The sequence below is a fragment of the Macaca mulatta genome, chromosome 19 (assembly GCF_049350105.2).
Source record: "Macaca mulatta isolate MMU2019108-1 chromosome 19, T2T-MMU8v2.0, whole genome shotgun sequence".
NCBI lineage: Eukaryota > Metazoa > Chordata > Mammalia > Primates > Cercopithecidae > Macaca > Macaca mulatta.
Window position 1 is genome coordinate 11,643,431 of NC_133424.1, and position 22,893 is coordinate 11,666,323.

The following is a 22,893-nucleotide window of genomic DNA, read 5'->3' on the forward strand; positions in this document are numbered from 1 at the left end:
AGGACACTCCACTGCCTGGGGAGACGCTGGATCCCAGACCCTCCCTCACCAGCTCCTTCGCGTCTTGTGGGGCTTGGCTTTTATGTCCCCACCTCCAAGAAGCCCATCCTGACCACCTGGGCCCAGTCCTTCTGGCAGTGGCCAGCCTGGGCCAGCTGTGACTGAAGTTTAGGGGATGGAGTGAGACGAGGTCATAGGGGCAGGAAGAGTTTGCTCAGGGCACAGAGAAGCTACCAGAGGGGCCTAACCGGACCCACCTTGGGGGCACAGGGAGACACAAGATTCCTGACTAGGGATGGGAGAACCCCAGGTGGATGCAGCCGGAGTGGCAGTAGAGGTGTCGAGGATGCCCAGGGCTGGAGACGGTCTGAAGGTCCCGCCTCAGGCTTGATTTACCAGAGAGGTGAAGTGAGCCCAGTGATTGACACGGGCTGGTGCAGGGACAGCTGGAGGTGGGGAGGCTGCCTGCCCATAGCCACTGCCAGCCTCCCCCTTGTCTCAAGGAGGCTGTGCAATGACCCAGATGTACCTCAGGCAGTCTGAGCCCTCAGGGCCACCTGTGTGAAGCTGCCACGCCTGGCTAATTTTTTGTAGAGATGGGTTTTCACTGTGTTGCCCAGACTGGTCTCGAACTCCTGGCTTCAAGTGAGCCGCCCGCCTCAGCCTTCCAAAGTGCTGGGATTACAAATGTGAGCCACTGCACCCGGCCATTTTTTTTTTTTTTTTTTTGGAGAAAGAATGTCACTCTGTGCCCAGGCTGAAGTGCCCGGAGTTCAAGCAATTCTCATGCCTCAGCCTCCCGAGTAGCTGGAACTACATGTGTGTGCCACCACGCCTGGCTAATTTTTGTATTTTTACTATAGCAGACATAGAATTTTTCTTTCTTTCTTTTTTTTTTTTTTTTTGAGATGGAGTCTTGCTCTGTTGCCCAGGCTGGAGTGCAGTGGCGCAATCTCGGCTCACTGCAAGCTCCGCCTCCCAGGTTCATGCCATTCTCCTGTTTCAGCCTCCTGCGTAGCTGGGACTACAGGTGCCCACTGCCACGCCCGGCTAATTTTTTGTATTTTTAATAGAGACGGGGTTTCACTGTGTTAGCCAGGATGATCTCGATCTCCTGACCTCGTGATCCGCCCGCCTCGGCCTCCCAAAGTGCTGGGATTACAGGCGTGAGCCACCGCGCCTGGCTGACATGGAGTCTTTTCATGTTGCCCAGGCTGGTCTCAAACTCCTGACCTCAAGTGGTCCACCTGCCTCAGCCTCCCAAAGTGCTGGGATTAGAGGCATGAGCCACCACACCCAGCCGTTTCCATTCTTAAGACTTTGTATTTTAATATTTTTTATTTCAGTTCTGTCAGTTTTTAAAAGTTGTGCTAAAATCTACATAACAAAATTTGGTCATTTTAACCCTTTTAAAGTGTGTAGTTTGGTAGCAAGCAGCACATTCACATTGTTGTGCAACTATCACTAACACCCATCTCCAGAACTTGCTCATCCCGAACTGTGTCTTTTACTGTTTTTTGAGATGGAGTCTCGCTCTGTCGCCCAGGCTGGAGTGCAGTGGCATGATCTCGGCTCACTGCAACCACCGTCTCCCAGGTTCAAGCGATTCTCCTGCCTCAGCCCCCCGAGTAGCTGGGATTACAGGCACGTGCCACTGTACCCGGCTAGTTTTTTATATTTTTAGTAGAGATGGGGGGGTTTCACCATGTTGACCAGGCTGGTCTTGAACTCCTGACCTCAGGTAATCCGCCTACCTCGGCCTCCCAAAGTGTTAGGATTACATGCGTGAGCAACCATACCCTGCCGTGTCTTTTAATTTTTAAAGAGATTGTCTTTTAAATATTGTTTTGTTTTTTACTTGATATAATTTAGTGGCTGTCATTCTGTTAATAAATGTAGCTTGTATTTTAGTTTAGTTTAGTTTAGTTTTGAGACAGAGTCTCACTCCGTTGCCGAGGCTGGAGTGCAGTGGCGCGATCTTGGCTCACTGCAACCTCCACCTCCCAGGTTCAAGCGATTCTCCCACCTCAGCCTACTGAGTAGCTGGGTTTACAGGCACCCGCCACCACCCCTGGCTAATTTCTGTATTTTAAGTGGAGACAGGGTTTTACCATGTTGGCCAGGCTGGTCTCGAACTCCTGACGTCAAGTGATCCACTCGCCTCAGCCTCTCAAAGTGCTAGGATTACAGGCATGAGCCACCATGCCTGGCTCATTATTTCTTGCAGAGACAGGGTCTTGCTATATTGCCCCGGGTGGCCTCTTAAACTCCTGGGCTCAAGTAGTCCACCCGCCTCAGCCTCCCAATGTCCTGGGATTACAGTTGAGAACCACTGTGCCCAGCCAAATAGATAGAGCCTGTTCTAAAGGGCCACATACCGTTGCATCTCAGGGAAGGGTAGTGATTGGTGATTATCTGCCTTGCTTCTCTTTTCTGTTTCTTGTTTTTGTTTTTGTTTTTGTTTTTTAACGTGGCAGGGTCTTGTTATGTTGCCCAGGCTGGTCTCAAAACCCTGACAACTGATCTGCCCACCTCAGCCTCCCAAAGTGCTGGGATTACAGGCGTGAGCCACTGCACCTGGCCTCTGCTGTGCTTTTCTGTGCCCCTGGGGTTTGTCTAGTCTAGTCCCCTTTTACTGGACATTGCAGTGTCTGCTGCCCCCACACAGATGCTGCCCTGAGCTTCTGGGTGGACTTGGGCTTATCTGCCAGAGCTTCGACTCCCAGGCCAGTGGGCGTGTGCTTGAGAGAGCTTCACCAAGCTGCCCTTTGGTGAGGAATCCCCAGGCCCACTCCCACCAGACACCAGCCCCACGTGCAGGATACCTGTCCTCTTCTCATGTCAGTCACCAGGGTGCAGGCATGGCTGCCCTTCATCTTTTCTTTTTTTTTTTTTTTTTTTTTTTTTTTTGAGACGGAGTCTCGCTCTGTCGCCCAGGCTGGAGTGCAGTGGCCTGATCTCAGCTCACTGCAAGCTCCGCCTCCCGGGTTCACGCCATTCTCCTGCCTCAGCCTCCCGAGTAGCTGGGACCACAGGCGCCCGCCACCTCGCCCGGCTAGTTTTTTTGTAGTTTTAGTAGAGACGGGGTTTCACTGTGTTCACCAGGATGGTCTCGATCTCCTGACCTCGTGATCCACCCGTCTCGGCCTCCCAAAGTGCTGGGATTACAGGCTTGAGCCACCGCGCCCGGCCCCTTCATCTTTTCTTTAAACTTGGAAAATTGTTTTTCGGGGAAGAGAAATCACCAGCCCTATATGTTCAAGGGAGAAACATCAGGACATGTGGCCATCCAGAACCTTCCCTCCCAGATGGCCATATGCCAGGTTGCTGACCGCCCCCCAGTGACTTGGCTTCCCTGTTCCAGATTTCTGTTCCTTCTACAACATCCTGAAAACCTGCCGGGGCCACACCCTGGAGCGGTCCGTGTTCAGCGAGCGGACGGAGGAGTCTTCCGCTGTGCAGTACTTCCAGGTGGGTTACACTTGCCCTCAGCCAGGCCGCCTCCCCCCGGCAGCCCCCCTGCCACCCGCCCGCAGGAGGCCACGCAGCACAGGGAAGGCCCACCCAAGTTCCCGTCCTGGCTCTGTCCCTTACTGGCCATGTAGCCTTGGGCAGGTTTCCTCCGCTGGCTGGGCCTCAGTTTCCTCATCTGTGAAGCGGAGATGCAGGTGCCTGCCTGAGAGGGTTGCTGGAAGGATCTGAGCACAGGTGGAGCTCAGGGCCACAGGCGTTGTGAATAACGGTAGAGCAGTTGCAATGCCCTGAGCGCTCCCTGCATGCCAGGCCCTGGTCTAAGCGCTGTCACGTGCACAGAAGCACTTGGACCCTCCCAACAACGCTAGGAGGTAAGTGCTATTATTGTCCCCATTTTACAGATGAGAAAACTGAGGCTCAGAGAGGTTAAGTGACTTGCTCCAAGTCACACAGCTATTATGCAACAGAGCCGAGATGGGAAGCCAGGTCTGCCTGATGCCAAAGCCTGTGCCCCTGCCCAGGTGCCACGCTGCCTCCCGATCGCCCGTTGTCTTACAGAGAGACACCACACCTCACCTGCCTGGCGCTCTGAGTTCTAGGGCTCTGTTCGATCCGCTTCTCTTCTCCTTTGGGGCCCTCAAGATGGGGCAGGTGGCCCCCGATGCCAGAAGCCTGCCTGTGGCAAATATTGAGTTCCCCTGGGTGGCTTCCAGGTCCAGGCAGCATCCAGCTGTTGCCGTCGGCTGCAGTGATAGTGGTGGTGTCCTCCTGGGGGCTGCCCTCCGGCCTCCTGCTCCCTCTCCTGGAGCTGCTAGTGGGGCCCAGGCAGAGGGTGCATGGCCTCCTGAGGGAGGTTCGTGCCTAAGATGGCCCCTTCCTCTATCACAGGGCTGGCCAGGGCCTTGACTGCCTCGTGCCACCATGTGCCCCGTGCCATTGGTGTGTCTCTGTTCCAGTTTTATGGCTACCTGTCCCAGCAGCAGAACATGATGCAGGACTACGTGCGGACAGGCACCTACCAGCGCGCCATCCTGCAAAACCACACTGACTTCAAGGACAAGGTGAGCGGCCCATGCACGTGCCCACCTCTCTGCTTCTGCCTTTTTTTTTTTTTTTTCTTTGCTCATTGATTTTATCTTCAAAAATCTCAGATTAGAAATGCATTTATCCCAGCTACTGTGGAGGCTGAGGCAGGAGGATCGCTTCAGCCCAGGAGTTTGAGGCTTCAGTAAGCTATGATTGCACCACTGCGCTCCAGCCTGGGCCACAGAGCGAGACTCTTGTCTCTTAAAAAAAAACAAAAAAGAAAAACAAATGCATTTAATATATAAACTCAACACAGCATGTACATTATAGACTTGAGAGGCCTCTATCAGTTCTCTCCGAGACAGCTGCTGCCCCTCAGTATGAGGTCTCTTCTTCCAGATTTTTCCCTATGCAGACATCAGCGTATATTTTACAATTATTTTATTGAGCTGGGCAGAGTAGCTCACACCTGTCTGTGATCCTAGCACTTTGGGAGGCCAAGGCAGGAGGATCATTTGAGCCCACGAGGTTGAAACTGCAGTGAGCTGTGATTGGGGCACTGCTCTCCAGGCTAAGCCCCAGCATGAGACCCTGCCTCAAGAACAAAATTAATAAATAAGCTTTTTAATATCACCAAATAACGTGCACTCATGATTAAAGAGAGAGAGCAGAACAGAGCATCTGTATTCAAAAGTAGAAATCGGCCAGGCACGGTGGTTCATGCCTGTAAATCCCAGCACTTTGGGAGGCTGAGGCAGATGGATCACTTGAGGTAGAAATGTAATCCCTTCTCATCCCATTTACCAGAGTTTTTAGTGTCTATTTTTTTTTTGAGATGGAGTCTTGCTCTGTTGCCCAGGCTGGAGTGCAGTGGTATAATTTTGGCTCACTGCAATCTCTGCCTCCCAGGTTCAAGCGATTCTCCTGCCTCAGCCACCTGAGTAGCTGGGACTACAGGCGCCTACCACCATGCCCAGCTAATTTTTGAGTTTTTGGTAGAGACGGGGTTTCACCATGGTGGCCAGGATGGTCTCGATCTCTTGACCTCGTGATCCGCCCACCTCATCCTCCCAAAATGCTTGGATTACAGGCATGAGCCACCGCACCCGGCTTACTCAGTTTTCGTTTTCTCTTTCTGTTTTTTGGGGTTTTTTTGAGACAGATTATCACTCTGTCCCCCAGGCTGTAGTGCAGTGGCACAATCTCAGCTCACTGCAGCCTCCACCTCCTGGGTTCAAGCAGTTCTTGTGCCTCAGCCACCCAAGTAGCTGGGATTACAGTCATATGCCACCATGCCTGGCTGATTTTTGTATTTTTAGTTGAGATGGGGTTCTGCCATGTTGCCCAGGCTGGTCTCAAACTTCTGGCCTCAAGCAGTTCGTCCACCTCAGCCTCCCAAAGTGCTGAGATTACGGGCGTGAGCCGCCGCATCCAGCCTGTTTTCTCTTTTGAATCAAATGGGAGCCTGTTTTTTTCCTCCGAGTATTTTGGGGATCTCTCCACGTGGATCTTCCTCATCCAGCATCTGGGTCATGCCCCCCTAGCATCGCTTACCATCCCAGAGGATGGCAGGCCCTGGGCCCCAGGGAGGGGTTGTCCTGACACAGGAGGAGTGTCGGCCCCGGCTGGGTCATCCCGAGCCTCCTCCTGGCCGCTGAGGTCTGGGAAGGGCATCCTCTATTGGTGAAGTCCCTTCCCGCTCCCTGAGGATGGAGATTCATTTTCTGATTCATCTGGAGCTCTGAGCGGTACCCTGAGGCCTTCCCACCTGACACCAGCTTCCCTTACAGGCACTCACCGTGCCCAGAACATTTGTCCTTCAAAAGCTCATGCCTGTCACCACCAGGAATGTCTGCCCTTGGTCTGCTTGTGTGGAAGCAATCCCACAAATCCAGAACAGGTGGTGTGTTCTCCCAGACCCTGGCCTGGACTCTGCCATGAGTGACCATAACAGGGGCCAGTAGCCCTGCGGGGAACCCAGCTGGCCCCGGGGCTTGGGCGGCTCACCTACCCCAGCCAAGACAGGCTGCTTCTCCAGGCACCACGAGTCAGCATGGAACTGGGAGACGCTGCCGCCGATGCCTCGGGCCCTTTCCTCCATGCTAAAACTGCAGATGCAGGCCCTGGAAAAATGCTCTTCAACTGGCAGTGAGCTTCCAGGGGAGGCCCATGCCTCTCGCCCCAGACGATCCGGAGGCCTGCAGGCCCCAGGTTGGGGCCGAGCGGGAGCTTCCCCAGGGCTTCTGCCAGAGGACTGGCCCATGGCTCATCTTGAGTTCTCGCTTCATTTTGACCAACAGTCCATAAAGGGCAAACACTGAGAGTGAAGACCGACCCAGGTGTTGACGCCTCATAACTTGCACATCCCTTATGATCACTGTCACCTCCCGATCACCATCACCTCCTGTGTCTTGCTCTCACCTCCCACTCCTCCCTTAGATCGTTCTTGACGTTGGCTGTGGCTCCGGGATCCTGTCGTTTTTTGCCGCCCAAGCTGGAGCACGGAAAATCTACGCGGTGGAGGCCAGCACCATGGCCCAGCACGCCGAGGTCAGTGGCCCGCTGGTGCCCACCCAGCCTCATCCTCACCCATGAGTGCCATTCCCGCCCCAGCCTAGAGAAGCCTGGGAACCCCCAGGAGGCTAGGGACGTTACTTCTGTGCTTTGATCTCTTTGTTGTCCCCAAAACAGTCATTGCAGGGAGGGGCTTCAGGGCCTGGGATGATTTCCCCTCATGACCGGCAGTCAGGGGCACAGGTCATTTCCCTGTTTTCTTTTTTTTTTTTTTGCACTGAAACCTTCATTCACAAAGTTCAAAATGTAAAAGCTAAAAAAGAGCAAACAGCGTGCTGTCCTCACCGACCCCTGCTCCCACCCCCTAGCCCCATCACGAGAGAGGAGCTACGGCCATAAAGTCTGAGCAAAGCTGTTCCGTGGCTGTAGACGTGAGCGTCCTCTCACACCAGCAGAGGCTGCACCTTCCTGACCCTGCTCTACCTCTCCCATGGATCTGGGGTCACCTGGGTCATGGAGGGGCCATCCTTGCTCTGTCTTGCAGCTGCAGAGCACCCCCATGCCCAGCCGTGCCGCTGTTGCTTTAGCTGCATTGTGTCCGTAGTGACATTCAGACTCCTTCCAGGTCTTCACATGGCCGACGCTGCTGTCCTCTAATCCTACCACTTTGGGAGGCTTAGGCGGGCGGATCATCTGAGGTCAGGAGTTTGAGACCAGCCTGACCAACATGGCGAAACCCCGTCTCTACTAAAAATACAAAGAATTAGCCGGGCATGGCGGTGGGTGCCTGTAGTCCCAGCCACTCGGGAGGCTGAGGTGGGAGAATCGCTAGAATCTGGGAGGCAGAGGTTGCAGTGAGCCGAGATGGCGCCACTACCTCCAGCCTGGACAACAGAGTGAGAATCTGTCTCAATTTTTTTTTTTTTTTTTGGTATTTTTAGTAGAGACAGGGTTTTGCCATGTTGGCCAGACTAGTCTCCCAACTTATGAGCTCAAGCAATCTGCCTGCCTCGGCCTCCCAAACTGCTGGGATTGCAGGCGTGAGGCGCCGTGCCTGGCCCACAGTGAGCTCTTAACAGGCTATGGCCAATCGCAGCCATGGTTGGGGCACCAGCGAAGGAGGCAGAGGGGGGCCCGATGGCCATGTGCAGGTGGAGGCTGTCCTTTGAGAGGTGGTCTAGGGAGGGCCCCACGGCAGGAAGACGCAGGGAAGCCCACATGGCGCTGCCTGCCTGCAGGTCTTGGTGAAGAGTAACAACCTGACAGACCGCATCGTGGTCATCCCGGGCAAGGTGGAGGAGGTGTCGCTCCCCGAGCAGGTGGACATCATCATCTCGGAGCCCATGGGCTACATGCTCTTCAACGAGCGCATGCTGGAGAGCTACCTCCACGCCAAGAAGTACCTGAAGCCCAGCGGTGAGCATTGCGGGTACACAGGCCGGGCCCCTCGGTGGAGCTCCTGGCTGCCGCAGAGCCAGGCCGTCAGTGCTTCAGCTCCCTGCTTGCTGTCGGTGGCCCAGGGTTCAGGGAAGCCTGGGTTTTCCCCACACTCCCACCCCAGCCCCACTCCAGCCAGCTGTGGCTTCTGGAGTCCCGGGCCCCAAACATGGCCAGACACCCAGCTGCCCACCCGCCCGCACAGGGTACGGAGGAGCTCCTGGCACCTCTGCCATCCCATGTCCTGCTCCTGCAGGACAGCCTGTGGCTGCGAGTGGGGATTGGGACAGGTTCTGTGATCAGCAGTTCCCCACCAAGCCCTGTTCTCCTCACAGTCCAGGCGTTGGGGGGTCGAGCATGTGTACAAATGCAGGGGTGTGGCTGCGGGTGTACATGTGTGAGGAGGTGAGGTAGCTGTCTGGCAAGCCCATCTGTCACTTCCCATCCATGCCTCTGGGTATGGCCTCTGGTCACTGGGTGACTGTTTCTTTTTTTTGAGACAGAGTTTCACTTTTGTTGCCCAGGCTGGAGTGCAGTGGTGCACTGCAACCTCCACCTCCCCAGTTCAAGCGATTTTCATGCTTCAGCCTCCTGAGTAGCTGGGATTACAGGCATGTACCACCATGCCTGGCTAAGTTTTGGATTTTTAGGAGAGACGGGGTTTCACCATGTTGGTCAGGCTGGTCACAAACTCCTGACCTCAGGTGATCCGCCTGCCTCAGCCTCCCAGACTGCTGGGATTACAGGTGTGAGCCACTGTGCCTGGCCTACGTGACTGTTTCTCTCTGCCCATCTGTCTTGGGGTCTCTGCAGCCCTGACGCCTGAGGCATGTGTCTGTGGCTCTTCTCATGCTAGGTACATGCGTGTCTGAGCATTTCTGTACAGGCAAGCAGCTGTGTGTGTGTGTGGCAGGGGACAGGTCCCCAGCCAGGGTAGCAGCCGTGGGATGGAGCGTGGGCAGCAGCAGGCTGGTAGGGCCTGTGCAGGCAGGGGCGGGGGAAAGCTTCCATCTGGCCCTCCCTGGATCCAGGCCCTAGGGTCCTGGCTGGCTGTGCTCCTGGAGGTGGGAAGTGGTGTCCCACAGCTATGTCCCATGTCTCCGGTGTGAGTATGGGAGGCAAGGCTGCTCCAGGGGCTGTGGGCCCCACTCTCCTCCCCTTCTGCCCTGATAGTGGGGGTGGGGGTGGAGACAGCCCCAGCAGAGGGGGCCCCTTCTGACGGGATGTGAGGCCAGACGGGAGTCAGGCTCTGTGGGCAGCTGCATGCACCCCCCACGGCCCAGCAGCCAGCTTGTGGGGACGGGGGAGGCCGAGCCTGTTGGGGGGGTGCTCCAGGGGTTAAAGGCAGTCCTCCCCTCTCCCAGTCACATGCTCCTGGTCAGCAGGAGCCAGAGGTTCCTTCCAGGCTGGCTCACTTCCCATGGTGCCCCCAGGTCCCCCAGGGCAGAAGCCGCAGCATGTGCATCTCCCTCCCCATTCCAGCAGCTGCAGCCCCGAAGCTCTCGCCTCGGGTACAGCCTGGAGGCGTAAGGAGGAAGCAGAGTCCCACTGATACCTCAGGACCTCCTCCCCCGGCTTGCCAGGCTGGGGGGCCCACATCTGGAGGCCAGGTGCTCCTTTGGGCAGGCGGGGCTGTGGGGCCCTGGCCCTCCCTGCTGCTGGCCCTGACTCATGCGTCTGCCCTTGAGTCACAGAGGGAGGCCCTGCCCTTCCCTCTCAGTCTGTGTGCCCAGACCAGGCAGGCCAAGTGGCCCACCCTGCCGGCTGGGTGCCTGTGCCAGAACCTAGGCAGCCCTGATGGTGTGGATTCAGCTTCCCCCACCGGCTCTTGGCCTCAACTGAGGTCCCCAGTGGTGCTGGGGTAGCCCGGGGCCCACCCTCCCTCTGTCCAGAGCAACTTTGCTTTGCTTTCCCAGCTGCATACGTGCACAGGCGGCAGGGCCTGAGAGGCAGCGCCTGGCCGCATCCTGGGCACTGCCCGCTTCCCTGTGAGGCTCTAGCAGGTCCCTCACAGCTCCCAGGCCTAGTAATGGGACATAAAGATGAGCCACCGGCCTCCCAGTCTCAGGTGGAATCCATAAGCTAGTGCAGGTCAAGTGCCCGTGGTGGTGATGAAACACTCATCAGAATAGGCGCTCGGTGCTGCTGTCACAGGAATGCAGGAACGAATGGATGACAGGCTGGGAGCACCCAGGGTTGGGGGTCTTGATGTCCTTTGATAGCTCTGCCAGGCACTGTGGGATGCGTCACCTGACACCGGCACCCCTCCCTGCCCCACTCCCAGGAAACATGTTTCCTACCATTGGTGACGTCCACCTTGCACCCTTCACGGATGAGCAGCTCTACATGGAGCAGTTCACCAAGGCCAACTTCTGGTGAGTGTGCCCTGGTGTCCCGCCTGGGCCCCACAGCCTGCCTTGTCAGGGACAGCCCAGCTCCCCCGGGGGCCCCCACTCCTCTTTTTCTGAAAGACTTAGGCTAGATGAGGGCTGACTGGGAGAGAAGGCAGGGCTACCCCACCTGCCTCTTCTGCAGCCTTGACTTTGCTGTGGGGCTGGGGCCTGTCCACAGGTACCAGCCATCGTTCCATGGAGTGGACCTGTCGGCCCTCCGAGGCGCCGCGGTGGATGAGTATTTCCGGCAGCCTGTGGTGGTGAGTAGGGCCTCCAGGGCACTGCTGCAGTGATCACTTGCCATTGCTCTGCAGCTGTGCAGCCCTCAGGAAGCTACGACCCCTCTCTGAGCCCTCTCCTCTGCCCTGCACAGAGCTCTCTCACAAAGATTTGGGCCAAAAATGTCAATGCATGTAGACACTTAGCATACAGCAAACATGCAATACATGCGGACCATTATTAGATGAGGCTAAGGCAGGAGGGGCATTTAGGCTCAGGAGTTCAAGATCAGCCTGGGCAACACACAGACACCATCACTAGTTTTAACATTAAAATAGTAAAAACAAAAAAGAACCGTTACTAGATGAATTTATCCTTGGTGAGCTGATGTGATTTATTGATTGATTTTACTTGAGATTTTTGATACATCCATGATTCACAAATCAAAAGGAAAAAAAAGCTGGGCATGGTGGCTCACGCCTGTAATCCCAGCACTTTGGGAGGCCGAGGTGGGCAGATCACAAGGTTAGGAGATCGAGACCACGGTGAAACCCCGTCTCTACTAAAAATACAAAAAATTAGCCGGGCGTGGTGGCGGGCGCCTGTAGTCCCAGCTACTAGGGAGGCTGAGGCAGGAGAATGGCATGAACCCGCGAGGCAGAGGTTGCAGTGAGCCGATATCACGCCACTGCACTCCAGCCTGGGCGACAGAACGAGACTCCGTCTCAAAAAAAGAAAAAAAAAAAAGATTTATTTTTTGTAAGTAGCATACAATTGGGTTTTTTTTTTTTTTTTTTTTTTTTTTTTGAGACAGAGTCTTACTCTGTCGCCCAGGCTGGAGTGCAGTGGCCGGATCTCAGCTCACTGCAAGCTCCGCCTCCCGGGTTCACGCCATTCTCCTGCCTCAGCCTCCCGAGTAGCTGGGACTACAGGCGCCCGCCACCTCGCCCGGCTAGTTTTTTGTATTTTTTTAGTAGAGACGGGGTTTCACCATGTTAGCCAGGATGGTCTCGATCTCCCGACCTCGTGATCCGCCCGTCTCGGCCTCCCAAAGTGCTGGGATTACAGGCTTGAGCCACCGCGCCCGGCCTACAATTGGGTCTTGAGTTTTTTTTTTTAAACAAGATTGAACATTTTTGTCTTTTAGAATATTTAGACCATTTACATTTAATAAACTTGTGTGGGTATAAATCTATGATCTTTTATTTTTCTATTAATCTGACCTGTTTCTTTACTTTTTTGCCTTCCTTTAAAAAAATAAGTTCTGGGCCGGGCGTGATGGCTCATGCCTGTAATCCCAACATTTTGGGAGGCCGAGGCAGGTGGATCATGAGGTCAGGAGATCGAGACCATTCTGGCTAACAGGGTGAAACCCCGTCTCTACTAAAAATAACAAAACAAATTAGTCAGGCGTGGTGGGGACGCCTGTAGTCCCAGCTATTTGGGAGGCTGAAGCAGGAGAATGGTGTGAACCCGGGAGGTAGAGCTTGCAGTGAGCCAAGATCGGGCCACTGCACTCCAGCCTGGGTAACAGAGTGAGACTCTGTCTCAAAATAAAAAAAAAAAGTTCCGTTTATTCTGTTTTCCCCCTGCTTTTGATGTTTTTCATTTGTTTTGGGAAACTCTTGGACAATCTTGGATAATATCTCTTTAAACACTACCTCTGCCCCATTCTCTTTCTCCTTCTGGGATTCCGATTATATGTACAGTGGAACTTTTCACCATATCTCAGATGATTCTTATACTCTTTTCTGTCTTTTCCATCCTTTTTTTTTTTTTTTTTTTTTTTGAGACGGAATCTTGCTCTGTTGCCCAGGCTGGAGTGCTGTGGCATGATCTCAGCTCACTGCAACCTCCACTTCCCGGGCTCAAGCAATTCTCAGCCTCTTGAGTAGCTGGGATTACAGGCACTTGCCACCACTCCCAGCTAATTTTTTGTAATTTTAGTAGAGATGGGGTTTTGCTATGTTGGCCAGGCTGGTCTGAAACTCCTGACCTTAGGTGATCCGCCTGCCTTGGCCTCCCAAAATGCTGGGATTATAGACGTGAGCCACCACACCCAGCCCTGCCCCCCATATTTTTTTTTTTTTTTTTGAGACAGAGTCTAGCTCTTTCACCCAGGCTGGTGCGTGCAGTGGCGCAATCTTGGCTCACTGCAACCTCCGCCTCCAGGGTTCAAGCAATTCTCTCGCTTAAGCCTCATGAGTAGCTGGGACTACAGGCATGCACCACCACACCCGCCTAATTTTTGTAATTTTAGTAGAGATGGGGTTTGGACCATGTTGGCCAGGCTGGTCTTGAATTCCTAACCTCAGGTGATCCACCCACCTCAGCCTCCCAAAGTGCTGGGATCACAGGCATGAGCCACCATGCCCAGTGTGTTCAGTCTTTTGTGATATCACTGGGGAGTGAATGAGTGAAAAAAGCAGGAAATATTTTGGTGGTATTATGAAAATTTTGTATTATTATGAGGGTGCCTTGGAAGGGACCACAGTTTGAGAAGTGGCTGCTTCAGGGTACAGCCCTCAGTACTCTTAATGCAAGCCCAGTGGTTAGCCTCATTACCAATATGCTGCTGAACCACCCGTTAGGTTTTATTGTTGTTTTTTGAAACAGGGTCTCACTCCGTTCCCCAGGCTGGAGTACAGTGGCTCAATCACTTCATGGCTTATTTCATCCTCGACCTCCCAGATACAAGTGATCCTCCTGCCTCAGCCTCCCAAGTAGCTGGGACTATAGGAGTGTGCCACCATGCCCAGCCAATTTATTTTTTTGTAGATGTGGGGCCTTACTGTGTTACCCAGGCTAGTCTTGAACTCCTGACCTCAGGTGATCCGCCCACCTCGGCCTCCCAAAGTGCTCGGATTATAGGCGTAAGCCACTGCACCTGGCCTTAAGCCTCTTATTAGCAGCTTTCTGCTTGGTGTCTTAGCCTCTGATGCCCTGCCCCACTTGAAGCTCAGGAGTTGGCCAATTTCACAAGTGCACTGAGTGTGCACCACCCACCCTGCCCTCCTGCACTTATTTCCCTTTGCTTTGACATCACAGCCCCTTGAGTCCAAGCTGCCTTGGTAACCTAGAGCTCCCATTTTGCTTTCCCCACCCAGGGAAGCTGCTGAAAGGTCGAGGTGGCCGTTTTCTGCCCTCCCCATGGAGAAAGGCAGAGGCCAGAAAGGGCTCCCTCCAGAAACGGCACTTCCCTCCTTTCCAGGAGCTTGATCCCCAAAGTCCTGGCTGCTCTGGTTGGTCACCAGTGCTTCCAACAACTGGTTTATTCTTTTTTTATATTTTATCCGGTTGACATAGTTCATGGCAGGTGTGTTAGTCAGATATAAACATCGCTGGGAGTGGACAGCAGCAACAGTGTTGTTGATGATGTTTTTAAGAGACAGGGTCTCCCTGTGTTTCCCAGGCTTGATTCAGTCTTGGGCTTAAGCAATCCTCCTGCCTCAGCCTCCTGAGTAGCTGGAGTTACAGGCATGCAATTCCACATCCGCCTAGCACTTAGTTCTTTAACTTGCTTTTTTCGGTTAACTTGCTTAATGATTTAGCTTGGAGATCTTTCCCCATCTGTTCATAAAGAGCCTCTTCATTCTCACGTCTGCATGGTCTTTGATGGGTGAGCCATCATTGGTTTAATTAGATGGTTTCCAGTGTGTCGCTACCACGGACAATCTGTAATTATACATGTAAGTTTGTTGATGTATTCATGTATCTAGAGGTTAAATTCCTGTAGTGCCAAATCTTTTATGTGGATAAACACTTGTCATTTTGAGAGCTATCACCTAATTGCCCTTGGTGGCGTTGTGCCAGTTCACCCTTCTTGCAGCGTGTCTGAGAAGAGCAAGCTAGTTTTAGCTGCACAGCCTAGAAGCCGTGGCCAGACCTAGGGGGAGGGGCAGGGCTCTCCCCTTCCATGTCGGCCTTGGCACCAGATGCCAGGTCACACCTGTTGTCTCTCCCAGGACACATTTGACATCCGGATCCTGATGGCCAAGTCTGTCAAGTACACGGTGAACTTCTTAGAAGCCAAAGAAGGAGATTTGCACAGGTACCGGCACCCACACTCCATCCTCCCAGGCCTGCCTCAGGCCGAAGGTCAGGGCCACTGACATCCTGCCGTCCCAGGGCAGGTGGTGGGCGGGGGCCCCGGGCCTCTGCACCTGGCACCCCCTCTTCTCTCTTGGCAGCGCCTGTCTGGCTTCCCCAGCAGCCACTGCCCTTTGCCTTCCAGGATAGAAATCCCATTCAAATTCCACATGCTGCATTCAGGGCTGGTCCATGGCCTGGCTTTCTGGTTTGACGTTGCTTTCATCGGCTCCATGTGAGTGCCGCAGAGCAGCCTGTGCTGCCTCCTCCCCACTCCCAGGGCTTCCTGCAGCTGCAACCTGACTGGGAGGGTGGAACGTGGCTCCAGGTTCCACCATCCCTTCCAATGGGAGTGAGAGCCTGTCTCAGAGCAAGAGACTGTTGTGGGTGGGGTGTGTGTGTGTCCTGTGTGTCCTGTGTTCCCAGTGTCTGTCCCTCATGGGCCTGTGTCTGTCTCTTGGCACATGTCAGGGTGAGCAGGGATCTCGTGGCTGCAGGTCCCTCGTGTGTACATGTATGCCTGCTCATGTATGTGTCTGGGAATGCCTGGGGGCCAGCCCGTCCCGGGGGTCCCTGGCAGAGGGGGCAGGTGCTTGGGGAGGACTCAAGGCATACAAGGTGGTGGCTCCAGTGATGGCGCTGGCCCAGTCAAGTGTGTGCCTGTCCCTGCTCCACAGAATGACCGTGTGGCTGTCCACAGCCCCGACAGAGCCCCTGACTCACTGGTACCAGGTGCGGTGCCTGTTCCAGTCACCACTGTTCGCCAAGGCAGGGGACACGCTCTCAGGGACATGTCTGCTTATTGCCAACAAGAGGTGTGACTGCTCCCTGGGGCTGGTGGTGGGGGGCAGGGGTCCATCTTCCCAGCCACTCACGCCGCGGCCTGCACCCTCTCCACAGACAGAGCTACGACATCAGTATTGTGGCCCAGGTGGACCAGACCGGCTCTAAGTCCAGTAACCTCCTGGATCTAAAAAACCCCTTCTTCAGGTAGGAGGGGCACCCTACCTGCACGGGGTGGGGGCGCCCCGGCCCTGCAGCCCCCTTGCCCCTGCCCATGGCTCTGTCTCTGCCACAGATACACGGGCACGACACCCTCACCCCCACCCGGCTCCCACTACACATCTCCCTCGGAAAACATGTGGAACACAGGCAGCACCTACAACCTCAGCAGCGGGATGGCCGTGGCAGGTGAGCAGGGCACGCCCCAATGCCCAGCCAACCCGGGAGGCCGCCCTCACTGCAGGCCTGGCCCCTCTGCCTCCAGCCCTGACGTCTCCCCTCTCTGGGCACAGGGATGCCGACCGCCTACGACCTGAGCAGTGTTATTGCCAGTGGCTCCAGCGTGGGCCACAACAACCTGATTCCTTTAGGTGAGTGTCCCCCAGGGCCAGGGTCAGCAGAGAGCCATGCCCAGGACTGCCCAGAGGCCGGGAAGGGCCTGTGGCAACCAGGGTCGGCCTGTGCTTGGTCCTTTCGCCTTTTCCTCTTCCAGGGGGCTCTCGGCCGAGGCCCTCCGTCCTCTCTGCCTCGCTCTGCAGCCTGCTGCTGCGCATGGGCTGGGTGGCTGGGGGCGGTGACGCCGTCTCCCTTCCTTCTTTCCTCCCTCTTGCTGCGCAGCCAACACGGGGATTGTCAATCACACCCACTCCCGGATGGGCTCCATAATGAGCACGGGGATTGTCCAAGGTAATGAGGGTGGCGGGGGCAGGGCCCGTGGGGGCCGAGCTAGCGTGTGAGTCGCCATCCTCTGTCCGGCCGCCCGCCTGCCCTCTTGCCTGCCCTTCCTCTCTGTGACTCTGCCTGGGGGCTGGGTGGGCCAGGGCAGCCCCTCACTGCCATCGCCTGCCCCACAGGGTCCTCCGGCGCCCAGGGCAGCGGTGGTGGCGGCACCAGTGCCCACTATGCAGTCAACAGCCAGTTCACCATGGGCGGCCCTGCCATCTCCATGGCGTCGCCCATGTCCATCCCGACCAACACCATGCACTACGGGAGCTAGGGGCCTGCCCCGCGGACTGACAGCACCAGGAAACCAAATGATGTCCCCGCCCGCCCCCCCGCCGGGCGGCTTTCCCCCTTGTACTGGAGAAGCCCGAACACCCGGTCACAGCCCTCTTTGCTATGGGAACTGGGACACTTTTTTACACGATGTTGCCGCCATCCCCACCCTAACCCCCACCTCCTAGCCCTGAGCGTGTGTCGCTGCCATATTTTACACAAAATCATGTCGTGGGAGCCCTCGTCCCCCTCCTGCCCGCTCCACCCTGACCTGGGATTGTCATCTGTTGGAACAGGCGCCATGGGGCCTGCCAGCCCTGCCTGCCAGGTCCCTTAGCACCTGTTCCCCTGCCTGTCTCCAGTGGGAAGGTAGCCTGGCCAGGCGGGGCCTCCCCTTCGACGACCAGGCCTTGGTCACAACGGACGTGACATGCTGCTTTTTTTAATTTTATTTTTTTACGAAAAGAACCAGTGTCAATCCGCAGACCCTCTGTGAAGCCAGGCCGGCCGGGCCGAGCCAGCAGCCCCTCCCCCTAGACTCAAGAGGCGCCGCAGGGAGGGGTGGCCCCGCTGAGGCTTCAGGGGCCCCCTCCCCACCAAAGGGTTCACCTCACACTTGAATGTACAACCCACCCCACTGTCGGGAAGGCCTCCGTCCTCGGCCCCTGCCTCTTGCTGCTGTCCTGTCCCCGAGCCCCTGCAGTCCCCCCAGCTCCCCCCACCCAGAGTTAGAGCAGGTGGCTGCAGGCCTTGGGCCCGGAGGAAAGGCCACTGCCGGCCACTTGGGGCAGACACAGACACCTCAAAGATCTGTCACGGAAGGCGTCCTTTTTCCTTGTAGCTAATGTTAGGCCTGAGTAGCTCCCCTCCATCCTTGTAGACGCTCCAGTCCCTACTACTGTGACGGCATTTCCGTCCCTCCCCTGCCTGGGAAGGGACCTTGCAGGGACCTCTCCCTCCAGAAAAAAAAAAAAGAAAAAGAAAAAATAAACAAGGAAACGTGTTACAGCACAGGCAGTTTTCTTCTCCTTCTGCTCCCCTGTTTCTGACACCCCCAAACTCAGATGCTGGAGCTCAGGCCCGGACCCAGGCCCGCCATATGTGCACCCAGGCAGGAGCGGGTGCTGTCCAGGCTGGGGCGCCCCCTTGGCTCGCTCTCCTGTTCCAGGGGAGCCATGGGAGGGAAAGCAGGTGGCCCAGGGGGATATGGGAGCCCCAGCCCTGTCCCAAAGCTCCCTGCTCGGCTGCCCCTCTCCCGCCTTTATATAAATTCTCTGAATCACCTTTGCATAGAAAATAAAAGTGTTTGCTTTGTAAGAAAAGTCTGGAAAGTAGCAGAGTCATCTCAAGGTGTCAAGGGAGCCTTCAGTCATCATCTGGGGGGCAGGACAGGCAGAGGGGTTGGTCCACTTAGGTGTTGCCTGAAAGAAAGAATTGTCTGGGAGTGTCCCCAGAACCTCTTACCTTGACTGGGGGTGGGAGGGCAGCCCCCTTAGCCCAGCTGGAAACAGTCCTTACCTGTGGGACCCGGGCCTTTCTAGGAGGGGGCCATGGACTGAGGCAGGGTAGGGGGCAGCGGGATGTTTGAGGGCAGAGATGTGATTTGGGGTGGAGGAGCCACCTTCTCCGGAGGCAGCGACTGGAAGAAGTACAACTGCACAAGACCCCTGGGGTCAGAGGCAGGGCCAGCGCACACCCCCCCCCAGCCCCTCAGCCCCACCTGAGGTACACCTGTGGCCACCCCAGACCTGTACCTTACAGCCCACGGCCAGGAGTGCATGGAGCAGCACAACCGCAGACAGCAGCACCATGGCCACCAGCCTAGTGTCCTCACGGACCACAGGCCAGAGGGTGAATACCAGCCCGGTGGCCGACAGGCCCAGGGCCAGTGCCCCAAAAAGCCACTGCAGCCAAGGCACAGGGATGAGCCACAGGACCTGGGAGCAACACGGCGGCAGGTGACCATGCCAGTCCCCACAGCCACCACCCACTCCGCACCAGGCCACCCTCACCACCATGGGAGTGAGGCAGCAGGTGACCATGCCAGTGTCCCCACACAGCCGCCACCCACTCCGCGCCAGGCCACACTCACCACCATGGGGATGAAGACAAAGAGGGAGTAGCCGTAGACGCACACGGTCTCCAGGAAGGTGTAGGGCCCCATGCGCTCCCGGACACCCTTGCGCCACCGCAGAAAACCCCACAGGGCCAGGGGCACCAGCCACGCGTAGCAGTAGATGCTGATGCCTGCCACGGTCACTGGGGGCAAGGTGAGCAGTCACCCCCTGCCCCCCGGGGCCCTGCCAGGCATCGGTCCTGCCCGCCTGCTTACCCTTGTGGAACTGGGGGCTGTAGTGGATGGAGGGGTCTCTCCTCTGGGCCAGCACTAGCGTCAGGTTGCCAGTGACAGCCAAGACGAAGGCCAACGTGGCACAGATCCAGAAGGGGCCTGAGGATGGGGGGCACAGTCAGAGTCCCCCCACCTGTGATCTCCCTGCAGCTCATTTACTCCAGTGGTAATGCCGCCCTGCAGTTCATGCAAGTTCCTGCCATGAAGCTTATGCTGTTTCTGGAACCCTCTTTTCCTAGGTCTCCCCTACCCCTCCCGTTGCCAACAAGGCTCATTCCCTCACCCTGCTCAGGGAGGCCTGCCCTGCTGCACCCTGCAAAACAGCAAGGCCGCTCCTCCTATATGCTCTCTACCCGCCACCCTCTGCAGTCCTTCATGTCTGTCTCCCTGAACAGCAGGTAAGTCACACTCTCTGAGTGACTGATTTGTCCTCAGCTGTACACTGGTGTCTGCAACTCAGGCCACATTTGTTGAGTGATCCATCAAGGAACCAAATGTACCTCACTCACCATACAGATCTGGCCGATTCCGCAGATGGTGCCGCACAAAGTTGTGGCCAGGCCGGGGCAGCAGTGAGCCTTTGATCCGGTTCAGGACCTGGGGGCAAGGCCGAGGTCAAGGATGGAGGCCTGCCAGGAGCTTCTCCCTTGTCCTGAGAGGCTCCTTCCCTGCTGACCTCCACCCTCCTGTCTCCATGCCCCACCTGAAAGAACTCAGCCTTTCCCTCTTTTTTTTTTCTTTTTTTAGACAGAGTCTCACTCTGTCGGCCAGGCTGGATAGAGTGCAGTGACACGATCTCTGCTCACTGCAACCTCTGCCTCCTGGGCTCAAGCAACTCTCCTGGCTCAGCCACCTGGGTAGCTGGAATTACAGGCGTGTGCCACCACGCCCGACTAATTTTTGTATTTTTAGTAGAGACAGGGTTTTGCCATGTTGACCAGGCTGGTCTCAAACTCCTGACCTCAGGTAATATGCCCACCTCAGCCTCCCAAAGTGCTGGGATTACAGGCGTGAGCCACTGCGCCCAGCCCCAGCCCCCTTTTTCTTTTTGAGATGGAGTGTCACTCTGTCCTCCCAGCTGGAATGCGGTGGCATGATCTTGGCTCACTGCCACCTCCGCCTCCCAGATTCAAGCGATTCTCATGCCTCAGCCTCCTGAGTAGCTGGGACTACAGGCCATGCGCCACCATGCCTGGCTAATTTTTGTATTTTTAGTAGAGATGGGGTTTCACCATGTTGGCCAGGCTGGTCTCCAACTCCTGACCTCAAGTGATCCACCACTTCGGCCTCCCAAAGTGCTAGGATTACAGGTGCCCAACCACTGCACCTGGCTAATTTTAGTATTTTTGTTTTGTTTTGTTTTGGTTTGGTTTTTTGAGACAGAGTCTCACTCTGTCGCCCAGGCTGGAGTGCAGTGGCGCCATCTTGGCTCACTGCAAGCTCCGCCTCCCGAGTTCACGCCATTCTCCTGCCTCAGCCTCCCAAGTAGCTGGGACTACAGGCGCCTGCACCCACACCCTAATTTGTTTGTATTTTTAGTAGAGACGGGGTTTCACCGTGTTAGCCAGGATGGTCTCGATCTCTTGACCTCGTGATCTGCCTGCCTTGGCCTCTCAAAGTGCTGGGATTACAGGTATGAGCCACCACGCCCGGTCTAATTTTTGTATTTTTATTTTATTTATTTATTTATTTTGAGACAGAGTCTCACTCTTTTTGCCCAGGCTGGAGTGCACTGGCGTGATCTCGGCTCACTGCAACCTCTGCCTCGCAGGTTCAAGCGATTCTCCTGCCTCAGCCTCCAGAGTAGCTGAGATTACAGGGCCTCAACACCAAGCCTGGCTGATTTTGTTGTATTTTTAGTAGAGATGGGGTTTCACCATGTTAGCCAGGCTGGTCTTGAACTCCTGAGCTCAGGTGATCTGCCCACCTCAGTCCCCCGAAGTGCTGGAATTACAGGCGGGGAGCTACTGCCCCCAGCCCATCTTTGATCTTCTGCATATGCTGTTCCCTTTGCCTGGAACATACTTCAGCTCCCCTCCCCCATTCCCCAGGAAGCGTTCCTTCTCCTTTAGGTTTCAGCCAATTCCTCACGTCCTCCACGAGGTCTTCCTCTAACCCACGAGATTGTGTGTGTCCCCTGTGTTCCTACAGTCCCGATCCATAACCAGTCCCACCATAACCCTTTGAGAGCACCACAGTTCCTTCACCCGCACTCGCCATCACCAGCACCCTGCCCAGGGAAAGTGTGGCTGAACCCTGAGCATAACTCTGAGCCCCACCTCACCTGCCTCCCCAGGCCTGACCTGTGAGGTGTCCACGTCAAAGAAGCTCTGATAGTAGCTGAAGGTCCAGAATCCGGGCTGCTGCTGCTGCTTCTCCTGCAGGAGCTGCACATTGCGGGCATTCAGCGCCTGCCCCGACAGCGTGGATCAGCTGGGAGCTGCACAGAGGCAGGACACAGGGACTCACCGCGGCCTTGTCACTCTCCTCCTCCACCTCATCCTCGGCTCCATAGCTGCCACCTGAGCCCACGGCCACAGCCACGTGCCCTTGTGGGGTCAGCTGATCACTTCTGCTGGTTGTGGCTGCATCTGGGGTCTCAGCCAGAAGATTAGTGGCCTCCTCGAATTCTGTGGAGCAGGGACATGGGACACACGCACGCTTGAGGGGTGGAAAGAATTCGACTGGGCTCCAGCCAAGTCAATGCTCATCTGGGAGCGGAGGCTCTGCTAAGCCACTGATCTCCCCCAAGGTGGGGGGCCCAACTTCCTCAGTTTGGAGGCATCCGGAGGGCGTCTGTTCCCTTCCTCCTAAAGTGGAACTGCAACTTAGGGTTGGCCCTGGGATGGGGTCAGGGTCTGGAGACATGAGGCTCGGGTTTGAGGTCTGAGTTCAGGGTGGGGGCGGGGTTCGGGTCAGGGATGGGTCTCCCTCCTGGGTCAGGGTTCACAGCCGCCTAGGGTTCGGGGTAGAGAAGTTGGAAGCCGCATGGGGGGTAGGTTCTGGCAAGGGGCGGGAGTAGGAGATCCGGCCTCGTCGGGGCCGCACTCACCGTGGAAGGTCAGCTCGTCAGCCGATGCCATGGTCGTTCAGGGGCGTCTCCGCATCCCTCGCTGAGGACAGAGACCGGTCAGGCACGCTCCCCCCACGCCCGCACGCCGGTCCCTCGGCCCCCAGCCCTACCTGGCGGCCAGCTGCACCCACGGAAGCTTGAACTCGTCGCCCCGTCGCCACAGGTGCGCTCCGCCCTCCTCACCGGAGGCCACCTGGGCCGGCGTGGCTGGGGCTCTCTGCGACTGCGCAGCTGGCCTACCCGTCAGAATCTACCCGACTCGGACCGGACAGCAACATCCGGCGCCGGTCCTCTTTCTATCCTTTCCCGCTGGGAAGCCA

At 56.2% G+C, this 22,893-nt stretch overlaps 2 protein-coding genes across 6 annotated transcripts in view; one reads left to right on the forward strand and one right to left on the reverse strand.

Annotated features, from left to right (window-relative positions):
• Positions 1–18,161, forward strand: part of CARM1 (coactivator associated arginine methyltransferase 1) — a 52,719-nt gene extending 34,558 nt beyond the window's left edge. Inside the window, exons 3-16 of one of the 2 annotated variants that reach the window (XM_028839834.2) lie at positions 3,365–3,471; positions 4,431–4,535; positions 6,940–7,050; positions 8,253–8,430; positions 10,736–10,826; positions 11,023–11,104; positions 15,029–15,114; positions 15,298–15,387; positions 15,830–15,967; positions 16,053–16,142; positions 16,231–16,343; positions 16,448–16,525; positions 16,773–16,841; positions 17,009–18,161. In XM_028839834.2, the coding sequence (XP_028695667.1) occupies positions 3,365–3,471; positions 4,431–4,535; positions 6,940–7,050; positions 8,253–8,430; positions 10,736–10,826; positions 11,023–11,104; positions 15,029–15,114; positions 15,298–15,387; positions 15,830–15,967; positions 16,053–16,142; positions 16,231–16,343; positions 16,448–16,525; positions 16,773–16,841; positions 17,009–17,151 (1,481 nt within the window). In that variant the 3' untranslated portion in view covers positions 17,152–18,161. The remainder of the gene's footprint in view (positions 1–3,364; positions 3,472–4,430; positions 4,536–6,939; positions 7,051–8,252; positions 8,431–10,735; positions 10,827–11,022; positions 11,105–15,028; positions 15,115–15,297; positions 15,388–15,829; positions 15,968–16,052; positions 16,143–16,230; positions 16,344–16,447; positions 16,526–16,772; positions 16,842–17,008) is intronic. The other variant, XM_028839835.2, reaches the window with a different exon arrangement.
• On the reverse strand, positions 17,582–22,798 carry YIPF2 (Yip1 domain family member 2). 4 transcript variants are annotated; one of them, XM_077977431.1, is made up of 10 exons: positions 22,757–22,798; positions 22,553–22,613; positions 21,970–22,130; positions 21,804–21,887; positions 20,010–20,097; positions 19,483–19,599; positions 19,243–19,409; positions 18,905–19,087; positions 18,669–18,804; positions 17,582–18,571 (listed from the first exon to the last, which is right to left on the reverse strand). In XM_077977431.1, exons 2-9 carry the CDS (start codon positions 22,581–22,583, stop codon positions 18,688–18,690), a joined length of 948 nt encoding a protein of 315 aa, XP_077833557.1. In that variant the 5' UTR covers positions 22,584–22,613; positions 22,757–22,798; the 3' UTR covers positions 17,582–18,571; positions 18,669–18,687. The 4 variants fall into 4 exon arrangements, with proteins under 4 accessions (XP_077833557.1, XP_014978382.3, XP_077833558.1 ...); XM_015122896.3 differs by having other exon boundaries at positions 22,684–22,798; XM_077977432.1 differs by lacking the exon at positions 19,483–19,599 and having other exon boundaries at positions 22,684–22,798.
• Between the last annotated feature and the right edge of the window lie 95 nt (positions 22,799–22,893).